This window comes from Lacerta agilis, chromosome 7, assembly GCF_009819535.1.
Source record: "Lacerta agilis isolate rLacAgi1 chromosome 7, rLacAgi1.pri, whole genome shotgun sequence".
Taxonomy (NCBI): domain Eukaryota; kingdom Metazoa; phylum Chordata; class Lepidosauria; order Squamata; family Lacertidae; genus Lacerta; species Lacerta agilis.
The window spans coordinates 9,697,123-9,711,216 of NC_046318.1; the positions used below are offsets into that span (position 1 = coordinate 9,697,123).

Below are 14,094 nucleotides of genomic sequence, written 5' to 3' on the forward strand. Positions count from 1 at the left end.
CATACAGCTTCCGGGTCAAGAGGCCAGAATAACTAAGCCGCTTCTGGCGAATCAGAACAGCACATGGAAATGCCATTTACTTTCCCGCCAGAGCGGTACCTATTTATCTACTTGCACTTTGTTTGGCTATGTTGGCAGGAGCAGGGACGGAGCAATGGGAGCGCACCCTGTCGTAGGGATTCAGACCGCCGACCTTCTGATGGGCAAGCCCGAGGCTCTGTGGTTTAACCCACAGCGCCACCCACATCCCTTTCAGTTTATTATACTTGGCTAATAATAATCTATAATTTTATTATTTATACCCCACCCATCTTCCTGGGTTTCCCCAGCCATACTGGCTTACAGTGTATCTAAAAAAAATAAAGCATTAAAAATCTGGTGAAGTTCATTAGCTGCAGGACACCCTAAGCCCTAGTGAATCATCGGTGATGGCCCAGGAATTCTGTGCTTAAGCAGAGCATCTTTATCATTTCAGGAGTTCATAGCTGCAAAATAGGCGTGAGAGCTCAATACCTCCCATGAATGCAAATTAGGGAAGGACTAGTAATTACTTGTATAAAGGTAACTTACATAATTTGGGTCCCAAGTATTGTAGCTTGATGGTGGCTCAGCAAGTACGTAGGACAAAAAAATTAAGAGCATTATCCCTGGGGAGAAAAATTGCCACGTTGCCTTCCAAAAGCCTTTTAGTGGTCTTCCTATCATATCTTTCACATCTGCACTGAATCTGTTAATGAAATTGATACATTTAGTGAGTGATCTGTGGACAATTCACTTGCATGTAACCTTATTGAAAATGAAGCCAGTTAAACTTCTGTTTCTCCTCTGACCGCATGCACGCTCATCATTTGATGAGTGCAAGAAACATAAGCATCACTCAAAAGAGGGAAACACAAACAAAAGAGGATTCAGGCTGGCGTGAAACGTTTATGTGCTAATTTAGAAATTATTTCTGTCGCTGAAATGGAAAAGCATTACATGTCTCCATCATGGGAAGACTGACAGCTACCCTGTTCCGCCTCCTTTTCAGGTGTTAACTGTTGGTGGGAAACTTTGAAGCCTCTGCTCTCCCTGCTTCATCTTTTAAACAAAATAAAATAAAAACAACAAATAGGAAACCTTTATCCTATTGCAATTTGTGGGATGTACATCGCCAAGTTATGCATAAGGCCGCAAACCTTAGCTGGGATCTTATTGCCACTGAATGCAATGGAATTTATTTCTGAGCTTGCGGATGTGGGATTATACTCCAAATACAATAATCAGGTATCTCTTGCTGCACCTAGGCCAGTAAGAGATCTGGCAGACACCCTCACTTTTGACTTTCCTGCTTCTCTTCAAGATCTTTTTTATGCCATCAGGCCTTCATTGCTGTTTAATGTTTTGATTAGCCAGCCACTTCCATAATTATTTGTACTGCTTGTAATTCTATTTTATGTTAATGTTGTGCATCACCCCAGTGTTTTATTTGGCGGTACAGAAATGCTTTTCTAAATAAATAGACTAAATAAAGGTTTGTTGCTTAGAATGTTATTTTCACAGGATAAAGGAGGGAAATGGAAGTGTCACACCTCACCAGCTTATCAATGGGCTTGGTTCTCATGATCGCACTGATGAGGGGCGCTGATAAACCTGCGTCCTGGGCCGTACCACTTCAAATAACAATGCTGTTGGTGACTGTACTCTTCAGACCGAATACCCCTCATATTAAACATAACGGCTCCCCCTATGGATGAGTATTCAGTTTTGAAACACTACTCACTAAAGCAGTCTGAAGCAGTCCAGATTAGACACCAGTTTACCTTGTAACCCCTCTTCAAGCATTAGAGTTACAGGGTAGTTTCCACATAAATTGGGGAGCAGGCTGGGAGTGGAGGGGACAAGGCACTCCATCACTATAAAATCCTGATTTGCATTATAAGATGTAGGTGGAATAGCCTAGCTTCTCCATAGTGTGTTCGTTTCTTAATAGAAATGCTTACTTACGAATACAGTCTCACGTGTTCATCTGCCTTGAGTTGCTTGTGCACCTAAGGGCTTATCCAGATACAAATGCGAAGAAACATAGCCTTACCTTTTTATTCCATAAATAAATGCAACACCGATCACTTCAAAGAAAGCAATGATGAGCAAAGGCAAGGTCCCCGCATAGGAATCAAACATCTCAAGCCAGTAGCTTCCTGATCTCAGAGCAAAAAGCAGGCCCACCAGAAAGGCAGAAAGGCATATTAAACCTACAGACAAGAACATTCATTAGTCAATTAACACAAATGAAATAAAAGAAAACCTAACCATTGGTGTTTACATGTGCATTTATAATCAGCCACAGCAAGTCTGCTCAGTTCTTGCCAAACACCCAAGTTTTGCCACTCACCTATCCTTTATGGTTAATGGGTGCAATGTGGCACCATTATGACTATACAGTTTCTGCTCACCAGATTATTGTTATTGTTGTTATTACTGTTCATTAATTTATATAGCACCCTTCAGAGAATATCAGGGCAGTTCACAAGATGAAAAAATACATGATAAAAGCACAAAGTAAATAAAACAATAACGAAGCAATAACCCCCGTTCCCACAAACACGTTTAACAGGCCATAGAATTAGCCCAAGGCCTGGTTGAAGAGAAAGCTTTTTTGCCTGGCACCTACAGATGTATAATGAAGGCACCAGCCGAACCTCCCTGCGGAGGTTAATGAATCTGGAAAGAACATATCTTGAAACAACAGTAGCAACTATAAAAATGAGCAATGAGACAGGATATTCCCCCATTGAAATGCTGTCTCGCCCACAAACCCTATCTGTGCCCCCATCTGCAATACAGAGAAAGCGTTAAGCCGTTGTTGTTTATGACTGCTGAAATAATGTACGTGAAGCACTTTGAACCGAGTAAAACACCGTATTAATCTTGAGCATTATTATCAGCAAAGAAAAGGATTTGAGGAAGATGCCTTACCACATACAGCCTCCTTGCATATGTATCTAGACACAAAGCGAGATTCTGTGAGAGGCGTCAAGATACTTTGAACGAGTCCAAACATGGAAGATATACCAAGACTGAACAGCATGAGAAAATACAGAACCGCCCAAAGGTTCGATCCAGGCATCTTAACCATGATTTCAGTAAACACAATAAAGGCCAAGCCGGCTCCAGAAACACTCTGCAAAATTCACAAATAATGGTAAAATCTGTCAGATTGATTTCTAAATGTCATTTATTCTAATGCAGAGGCAAAATGTTATATTACTCAACGTTTAGCCATCATCTGGAATAAGATACAGTCATTACCGATGATAAGTTCTTATTGGGGTCCATGGGGAAAACAAAAAACCCTCTTGACCTTGACCTTCGACACCTGAGAAGTTCATTTTTAGGACTCACCATATTTTTGTGGTATTAAACAGTTTTTAGTGTTGCATTTTAAATTGTTGTCACTTGCCCTGGGAGCTAAGGGTGAAGGAAAGGTGATAAAATAGTAGTAAAACAGCCACCTAAGCTCACAGGTTGCTTTCTGTGGTTCTTTGAGTGCTCATACGTCCAGACACAGGTATGGTTTCTATGTGTCTCTGCAGAACCATAAGGGGAAACTTCTCAAGCTGGACTAGGATTTGGGTGGGTACCCCGAGCTCCTTCTTCTATGTGCAAGCATAGTGGGGGGTGGTAGGTAGATTGTGTTTCTTTGGAGATAATTAGGCAAACAACCTGTGGTCTCTGTGCACTCATACATATGGGTAGAGTAACAAGCTAGTGCACCAGAGACAGGGTTGCTTGTATGAAGCCAAAGAGATAAACACTGTAGAAATTGGAGTTCTTGGTTATACCCAGAAGTAAAAAATTAAAGAATCCAAGAACTCTGGCCAGGCAGGAGATCAGTTTTTAAATGGTTTCATGAAAGGGTATAATGTATATAAGTACTTATAAGTATTTAAGATTTTTTTCCAACGTAGGATTTCTTAACATTCCAGCTGAGGAAGAATTAGCGAAACAGGGCCTTGTCCTGGAATTTATTTCGACTGGAATTTGCTTCAATACTATAATAATAAAACTGTTTGAAGACTTTTAAACTGATCTCCTGCCTGGCCATAGTTCTTGGATTCTTTAATTTTTGACTAAAGGGATAAACACAGCACTTCTGAAAGAATTTCCTGCCTTCACATCAATGGTAGCCGAAGAGACAGGGCTGCGACCCTGGGCCATCACATCAATGGTAGCCGAAGAGACAGGGCTGCGACCACCTTGCAGCATGGCTGAGGTCCAGCAGAGAAACTCTACAGAAGAATGCAGTGGCAGCTGCAGGTCCCTTCATGGAATGTGACCAGAGAAGGAAGCCACATTCATTCATAGCAAAGCTGTTGACACAATGTCAGTGTTGTCTGTCGTCATCGCCTCCTCTCAGGTGAGGTTGCATTGCTCACCTGGCTTCCCAAAATACCACGTGCCTCTGTGAAGGAGAGGAGGCAGGGAGGTTGGCATGGTGCAAGTGCTGCAACAGGAGCAGCGGGTTGGCTCTGCCACAGCAGCCACCCTCGCCAAGCTCCCCACTGTCTTGTTCTCCCCCATAAGCAATGGCAATGTGCACTGTTAGGAAGCTGGGAGAGCAACCTAGCCCCACTTGTGCCACCCTACTGGCAAAAACCGCAAAAGCTCTGGATGAGCCCTATCGCTTCAGGTCCTATTCAGCAAAAGCCCATAATAAAAGCAGGTAATGGAGACACCATTATGCCCAAGCCATAAGGTGCTGAAGTCTGAGACTATTTTGTACCATTTCCTGTAAATAGGTGCCTTGGCAGAAAAACAGCATATGAATGCTATCAAGAACTAATGTCGTGTCTGTGGCAACAGCCCCAGCAAGGGGCTTTTTTTTTTTTTTTTTTTTTGGTGACTACAAAATTAGTGCATACTGTACTTTCACGACTGGATCATTTTGTAATGCGAGTACGCTACCTGATCAAGGAAAAACTGGAGATCACAATTTGTCAGGTTGAGATGTTCAAGTTTATCGATATCTGTTCCGTTCAAGTAACTGAGCCAAAATGCGCTGCTGTTTACAGTGATGTTGCCCTTCTTGAATACCTTGGTGATGTATTTAACATTTCTGTCAGTAAAGTCAGGAATGATATGAATTATTTGCATTGCCACAGTCCCTAAGAAAAACAACAGCAATTTGCTTCGAATAGGGGCAAGCCAGGGGCAAAACAGGTACAACCACTGACCCGGAACGCAACCCCGACACCAAAAGGGAGTTGCCTGTATATCTGAATATGCACATGGAACATGCAGGGTTGTATACTTTGTGTTCTATGCTACAGTCTTATTTTAATTCTGCCCTCTGGGGTCCCCTAAAGTGCTTTAAGGGGGGGCAGAAATGACACAAAATTCTAGACAATGAAAAATAAAACAAATTTTGAACAGAGGGCTTGGACCAACACCTTAAATTGGTTCATAATTGTGAAACTTGAATGGCTCACCTTTCCAAGCATTCTTCATAGGCCACTGTTGCTTTGAATCCCAGAACTGCAAAAACTGGGACTGACGCAAATAAAGAAGTCAAAGAGTTTATTGCTGCTATCATGACAGCATCCAGTTCACAGTCATTACTAGGAAAAACAAGTACACAACAACCCGATTAAATGTTACAAAGGACAGCACCGAGTCTATAACTTCTAATGTTACACATTTATTATTTTATTTGAAGTACTTGTAATCTACTCTTCACTGAATATTTTCAATCTCAGAACAGTAAAAAAAAAATAGTAGACAGATGGCATGATGCTGTTTCACTTGCCTTCTGATCAAAAATTAAAACTCTCAAGGCAGTGCTCTGCAGCAGACTTCAGTGGGGCTCATTAATCATAAAGTACTGCATCTCAAACTTAGCTGAACTTTTCCCACTTCCACATTCACTCCCATCCTTCCTGCAGATGATGTGGAGATCTTCACATACAGACATGCATATACAACCTACCACTGTTGGTGTGCAACAGCCTGTGTACTGGGGCATTTGCCCAACATTGGCATTGCAGAAAGAACAATAGAGAGTATCTTTGGGACTCTCACACAGGGAAACATCAAGCGAACAGAGCCAGCCGCTTTCCCTGGGTTCCACTGTGGGCTAAATGACAATTGAGTCTTGTCTCCAGAGATCATTGAGGTGCTATCTCATAGAAGTCAATTTGGCTGCATCAAACAGTTCCTCTCCACATTGTGAGCGAAAGCTAACAAAACTGCAAGATTACACCTACTTTGATGGGTTGTAGCTTGAATATGCTATGAGTCCGCCTATTCCTAAAGAAAGAGAGGCAAAAATCTGGGTGGCTGCATCAAGCCAGGCACGTGGATTGTTGATCTTTTTGAGCTGTGAGAAAGGCAGAGAGATATCAGGGCTAAAAACATTTTTAGTCTCTTAATTCCTGTGTGTATTTCACTAATAAAGGCCGTCCTGGCAAGCAGTGGAAAACTAGTGTGTTTTCTGAATTCAACAAATTCAGAACAGAACAATGCATTATACTGGCAAACCAGAGTTTCACAAACTGCCTTCTGGGGGCTTGTTGGAGGGGGAGAATCAGTGTGTAGGAGAGAGTGCTTAACTCTATCCATGTTTGGTGAAACTCCCTTACAAATGCTCACCAGGGTGCTTTTACCTTCACTCAGGCGTCTTCCAGTCTTGGACCCTGCCAGATGGAGAAACAAAAAGCAACCAAGGGGAGCATTTGTAGGGAATAATTGGTGGGCATAGGGAGGATTAAGTACCTGCCCACTGGCTTCCTCTGCAAATGCAACTCCTCCTCTCTGCATTCGCCCCAGCATTACAAGTCAAATACAGAACTAGAACACCCCATGCTTGCATAATGAGGTGTCTGCCAAAAAATAAGATTTGACCCAGGGTTGCCTATATTCATGAATTCTAGAAAAGGGCACTTTTTACACAAGTTTCTGTTCTTCGTAGATTCCAGAGGGAGTTAACAAAGTACAATTGCCAGAATATGTGTGGATCCCAACTAGTATTAAGTGGTAAACAAAGAAGCAACATGGAGGAAGTTTAATGTTCAAAGCCACCTCTAAAAGACCAAGTCAGACTTTCCATACATCATCCATACATACCAAGGATCAATTGAATAAATACTTGCATTAGGAGTCATGAAGTAGACTAATCCATGAATGGCTCCTGGGAGAGTCAGTCCATAAATAAGGAATAATGTTAGAATTAGGTAAGGAAATGTGGCTGTAAAATACATTGCCTAAGAGGAAGAGCAAAGAAGAGAAGAAAAAAGTGAGTGTCAGGAACAGGTGAAGGCAACACCATGAAATATATGAGTACTTGAGATAGATAGTATTCTGTCTTATGTGTGGACTGTACCATTTCTGACTGTAGGCAGGTAATAAGATGATCAAACACATGCAAAAAAATACCTTCTGCATATGGATTCTAACCTAGCCTCCTCCCAGATGGATTAGTTTTCAATGGGCAGGTGCCTTTTAAAAAATATGATACAACTTTTGTTCATGTCAGCTGCCTTCTGTTTCACGTGCTGCAGTCCAAAGATAGCTTTACCACCTCAATGAGGACCAGGTCAGTAAAATGCAAATGTCCTGTAATAATCCCTGCTCACCTTTCCAGTTGATTCAATTCCTCGTACTGTACAAATGAACACAATTATCCAGCAGACTGCGAAACATAAAACCAGCCACCACTGAAGCGAGCCACTGTCTAAAATATCCGTGCTTATGTTTAAAGTGTACCTATACCAGAAATAATTGGTAGGTGTGCTTTTGTGACATTCTTCAATAAGTTCTGAAATAACAAGCACAGAAGGCATTATCAAAACAGATGGAATCATAGAAGGGTTGGAAAGGATCCTGGCGATCATCTAATCATCTAATCCGACCCCCTGCAAGGCAGGAATATGCAATTGTCCCATACTGAGATCGAACCTGCAACCTTGGTGTTTTCCGCACCATGCTCTAGCAGACTTTCCTAATATGGTGCCATCCAGATGTTTTGGACTAGAACTTCCATCAGCCCCAGGCAGCACAGCCAATGATCAGGAATTCTGAGAGTCATAGCCCAAAACATCTGGGAGTCAACAGGTTGGGGAAGACTATTGTAGATTCATTAACTTCCACACACCACTGGAATAATATTGAATAACCTGTATGTCATGTTATTTATTTGATTGCAAGGAAAAGTTCCTTCTGTTGTAGAGGGCTTCTTTCCCATTCTGCACCAATAGAGCATGCAGATGGTATACTGCATTTTAAAAACTCCATTCCATGTTTTGTTTTGTTTTGTTTTGGCCAGGGATTGTAGGAATCGTAGTGCAGTAACAGCTGGAGGTAATGAAGATCCCCCACACCTGCTTTAAGCTATTGGCCCCATCAACACAGCACTTTAAACCATTATTAAACTAAGCTATGCCTTAAATGGGAACTCACTGCTGCTTCATTGCGATGGGCAGGGTATAAATAAAAATATTATAATTATTCTACCTCTGCTGCATTAGTATGCCGAGCGTATAGTTCAGTTCATATCCTATTCCCTTTTTGTACAACTTACAGGTACTGCTATTCTGTGGTAGGGACCACAGCTTTCTCTTTTGGAGCTGCAAGATTTGGGGTGTATGTTCACAGGATGCAACTGCAGACACATGTTCATGAAGACACAGCCTAACTAGATGAGTCTTGCCCTGAAGAGGAGGGCTGTGGATGGGAAGCAGTTGGTTTAAAGTGCAGTGCATCTGGGTAGGTAGCCTCATCTGTGCTTTTTGTATACAAGAATAGAAGGTATGAATTGCATCCAAGGCTGTGTTCTGGCTCTAGTGCGTTCCCGCTGTTGGTTTTTGAATCCATAGACATACGACGTTATGATTTAGAGCTAGCTTGGAGACATTCTTGATAAAGGTTGCTGTTTTGTGTGTTTTCCATCAAACCAGCTTAAACCCAAAAAGAATACTTAAGCCACATTTGATGTGCAGTTCATCCCCATCCTGTCTCTTGTGTGCACAAATACAACCTGACACACAGCTGATAATGTGTGCATAGCCTACACATAAAAATGTGCACATGTAGGGCTTTGTGTCTAGACCTTGCTTATCCAAATCTGTGGCTAGGGCCAAAAGAATGGCAGGGACAGACCTGCGTCTGACACTTGCTGACTGTGGCAGAGTTGGACAAACAATTTAATGCGGTGGTTGAAGGATACATAGAAAAGCAGATACTAATATCAGAACGCAGCAAGAGACTTGGGAACTCACCTGGTTTGCTGGTATCTGTTGGGCAGGAACCCCAAGGTAACGGGTTTCGGAAAGAGTTTATAAAATACCACAGAATCCAGGCCATAAGCATATTGTAATAGAGAATCACTAGGAAGCACACTATCAGAGAAGTGTAACCTGTGGAATTATGCAAGCACACTCAGATTTGGCATGAACAAAGAAAATTGCTGTTTAACATACAGTACATATTGCAAGAGTCAGATTCGCACAATTGAAAGATCAAATCCAATTACTACGTGAGCTCTGGCAGTCTGGAAAATAACATTGCTCTGTGAATTAAATGTTGGTGCTAACAAACTGGGGAGGGGGATGCAATTCCCATTTTGCCTTAGGTGGTGAAATCACACAGGTTGCCCCTGAGTGGCTCTGTTTATCTTCCACACAGATAGGCATGCAACTGCCTGAGTCTACCACCACTGGGATGCGGATAGCACTGTGGTCTAAACCACTAAGCCTCTTGGGCTTACTGATCAGAAGGTCAGCGGTTCAAATCCCTAAGACGGGCTGAGCTCCCGTTGCTCTGTCCCTGCTCCTGCCAACCTAGCAGTTCAAAAGCAAGTGGATAAATATGTACCGCTATGGCATGAAGGTACCGGTAAACAGTGTTTCTGTGCACTCTGGCTTCTGTCATGGTGTCCCATTGTGCCAGAAGCTGTTTAGTCATGCTGGCCACATGACCCGGAAAACTCTTTGCAGACAAACGCTGGCTCTCTCAGCCTGAAAGCGAGATGAGTGCCGCAACCCCATAGTCACCTTTGACTGGACTTAACTGTCCAGGGGTCCTTTACCTTTTTACCCTACCACTAATGGGTTTGCTATTACAACCTCATGGAGACTATGAGTTTCCAGGAAGGAGCAATGATTAGAAAACTGTATAATCACAAGTAAAGGCAGTTGCAGAAACCTACCCAGTCCTCCCAGGTAAGGCGAGATGTTCCACCAGACTTCAATGCTGCCTTTTTTCATGCGTTGCCCTACAGCTAATTCAAGAAAAAATATAGGGGTGCCTTCCAACAGAAATGCGGTTATGTATGGAATCAGGAATGCCCCTAGAAATACAATTTCGAAACACAGTTAGCTCATAACAGTGGCATAGTGTGGGCTGCCAGCACCTGGGGTGGGCAAGCCCCTGACTCTGCAGGAGCAGACCTCCAGCCAAGTATGGCCTTGCTGTGCCAGCTGCCTGCCCATGCAGGGGAATGTCCGGCCATGCCAGGCCACACTTGGGACGCCCCTTGTCCCCTCCCTGTGCTCCATGGTCCTGGACTGCTTTGCTGCCTTCGCCAGGGTGGGGAAGCCAATGCCTGTGGGGGGGGGGTTGTGATAAACTGGGTGTAAGAAAACCTGGGGGCACTACCTTAACTGCTATGGCTCCCAGTTGTGGCTATTGAGAATTTTTTCCATGAAGGGACATGGGTTCTACAGCGAATGATTATTAACTTCCTCCATTGGGGAAGCTGTGATGTTGATATCAGATTCAAATTGGCACTGCCCCCGCCCCCATGTAAACAGTATGAGGGGCAGGGAGGTGTTGCGGAGTGAGCTAATCATGTCCTCCTGCTTAGGTCTATGCAAATAGGCAATAATATACAACTAATTGTTAGAGGGGTGGTTTGTGTTTATTTACTGTGGCATGCATTGAAAGTGCATCTAATTGGTGGGGATTAAACTGAATAAATTAGTCCGGCTGTGGAAGATGTAGAAGGTGAGAGTCATGAAAAGCACGCTGATTCATTGATTGAGAGTTCCTTGCTGCTGTTTTTGCACATACATTTTAGCTTGGTTTTTTTATTTTAAAAAAATCCCTTGAATTGAATTGAATTTATTTTTACGCTCACAGACCAGCTCACAAATTCCCTTGGTCTATGTTCTTAGTTCTAAATTATCTGCTTTCCTTAAGGAGGAGAGATTGCAAAAAGTTACAAGGTGGAATGATGCTGCAAAGGAAGTTGCTCTTGGACAAAGTAGCTTGTTTTTAATCTCTACTTTTCAACAAGGAATAATACACATTTTAAAATCATTTATCAGTGTTAAGAGTCAAAGCATAGAAACATTTAAAGAACTCTTATTGTCACAGTTGCCAAGAAGCAAGACTATTTGTTTTTCATGTTTCTTGCCAATAGAAAAAATAACATTTAAAAAAAAATCCATGTCCATTTAGTCAGAGAAAGTAAATAATTCAGACACTAAATCCATGCAGTGAAACCAAATCAATCAGTAACAATGGATAACAATCCCAACAAGACTTAAAGCTTGGGTTGTAAGTCATTCAGTAAAACTATTAAGCTCTGCATGCAAAATTAGAACAGAAAAATTAGGCACATATTTTCCCCAATGTCTCTGTGTTGTTGTTTTGCTCTGTGCACTTAGCCATCTGTCAATCAGGAGGAAGAGCAGGATGTAAATGGCATTATTTATTTATTTTATTTAGCAATGCCGTTCTCCAACCATAAAAAAGGAAAAAGGACCCCTCCCTTTTACAGCACCTGCGAAAGTCTCCTTCTAGCTGTCATCTGCCACAGATGAGGCCATCAAGTGGAGAGTAGCGACATTTAAGTACCTTTACAGACGCCTCTGCAGAACCATTTTAGGCCACCTTTGTTCATACGTCTGGCTTTTTTGCCATCTCACATAGAGCCCCATAATCTCCCTTAACGGCTCGCCACCCAGTCTAACACCTCACTGGGAGGCTAGCCTGGCTATTCCAAGAATTAGAAGCATTGGTTTAATTTTAGAAGTTGCTGGATCCAGAGATTAGAGGGGTCTGGCACACAGCTTAACACCCCAAACATATATTATTTTAGAACACAAGGAGCTTGTTGTAGTTTGAACAATCACACAACTAATCTCCAATGAAAAGGTGGATTTTCTCTTACCTCCTCCATAGGTTTGGCACAAGTATGGAAAACGCCACACATTTCCAAGACCTACAACAAATCCAGCACAGCTTATAAGGTACTGGAATTTATTATCCCACTTGGGCCTGATGTACTCAATGGCACCTTCAGATTCATCAGTTGACATCTTTATTTTATACTCTTCAACGGCGCCTTCAGGTTCATCAGTTGACATCTTTATTTTATACTCTTCAACGGCGCCTTCAGGTTCATCAGTTGCCGTCTTTACTTTATGCTCTTCAACGGCGCCTTCAGGTTCATCAGTTGCCGTCTTTACTTTATGCTCTTCAACGGCGCCTTCAGGTTCATCAGTTGCCGTCTTTACTTTATGCTCTTCAACGGCGCCTTCAGGTTCATCAGTTGCCGTCTTTATTTTATGCTCTTCAACGGCGCCTTCAGGTTCATCAGTTGCCGTCTTTACTTTATGCTCTTCAACGGCGCCTTCAGGTTCATCAGTTGCCGTCTTTACTTTATGCTCTTCAACGGCGCCTTCAGGTTCATCAGTTGCCTTCTTTACTTTATGCTCTTCAACGGCGCCTTCAGGTTCATCAGTTGCCGTCTTTACTTTATGCTCTTCAACGGCGCCTTCAGGTTCATCAGTTGCCGTCTTTACTTTATGCTCTTCAACGGCGCCTTCAGGTTCATCAGTTGCCGTCTTTACTTTATGCTCTTCAACGGCACCTTCAGGTCCATCAGTTGCCGTCTTTACTTTATGCTCTTCAACGGCGCCTTCAGGTCCATCAGTTGCAGTTTTTACTTTATGCTCTTCAACGGCGCCTTCAGGTCCATCAGTTGCCGTCTTTACTTTATGCTCTTCAACGGCGCCTTCAGGTCCATCAGTTGCCGTCTTTACTTTATGCTCTTCAACGGCGCCTTCAGGTCCATCAGTTGCCGTCTTTACTTTATGCTCTTCAACGGCGCCTTCAGGTCCATCAGTTGCCGTCTTTACTTTATGCTCTTCAACGGCGCCTTCAGGTCCATCAGTTGCCGTCTTTACTTTATGCTCTTCAACGGCGCCTTCAGGTTCATCAGCTGCCGTCTTTACTTTATGCTCTTCAACGGCGCCTTCAGGTCCATCAGTTGCCGTCTTTACTTTATGCTCTTCAACGGCGCCTTCAGGTCCATCAGCTGCCGTCTTTACTTTATGCTCTTCAACGGCGCCTTCAGGTTCATCAGTTGCCGTCTTTACTTTATGCTCTTCAACGGCGCCTTCAGGTTCCTTAGTTGCCATCTTTACAACCTCTTTTTTTCCTTTCACCACATATTTCTCCAATATTAGCAGCAGCCAGGCAACTCAACCTCCTCACTGACCAAGTTAGTAGCAAGGAGGGGGGAGGGAGCATGGAGGAATTCTGAACAATGGGTGGAACTTCCATTTACGACATCACACCAAAGAATCCTGAGAAAACAACCTAGCAACCTGTTGTTGTTCATTCGTTCAGTCGTGTCCGACTCTTCGTGACCCCATGGACCAGAGCACGCCAGGCACGCCTATCCTTCACTGCCTCTCGCAGTTTGGCCAAACTCATGTTAGTAGCTTCGAGAACACTATCCAACCATCTCATCCTCTGTCGTCCCCTTCTCCTTGTGCCCTCCATTTTTCCCAACATCAGGGTCTTTTCTAGGGAGTCTTCTCTTCTCATGAGGTGGCCAAAGTACTGGAGCTTCTCATGAGGTGGCCAAAGTACTGGAGCCTCAACCTAGCAACCTACAGCCACACAAATTACAGAGTTGAGATGAGGCACTGAAGTTAACGGAAAAATTATTACCTCTTGGAAGCAGTGAAGATATAATATAAGCCTTTCCATCTAAACTCAAAATTGTATTACCTTTCCCAAAGTTTCCCTCTTCCCCTAGCATAGGAAAAGGACCACACGTTTGATAAATTAAAAAATTGTTTACGTTCACACTTTTCAAAGGTC

At 42.9% G+C, this 14,094-nt stretch overlaps 1 protein-coding gene across 1 annotated transcript in view; it reads right to left on the minus strand.

The window, feature by feature from the left end:
• Positions 1 to 13,403, minus strand: part of LOC117049679 (sodium-dependent neutral amino acid transporter B(0)AT3-like) — a 41,088-nt gene extending 27,685 nt beyond the window's left edge. Inside the window, exons 1-3 of the mRNA XM_033154488.1 lie at positions 12,152 to 13,403; positions 10,184 to 10,324; positions 9,255 to 9,392 (exon numbers count right to left, since the gene is read on the minus strand). Of these exons, the coding sequence (XP_033010379.1) occupies positions 9,255 to 9,392; positions 10,184 to 10,324; positions 12,152 to 13,403 (1,531 nt within the window). The remainder of the gene's footprint in view (positions 1 to 9,254; positions 9,393 to 10,183; positions 10,325 to 12,151) is intronic.
• Positions 13,404 to 14,094: the final 691 nt, after the last annotated feature.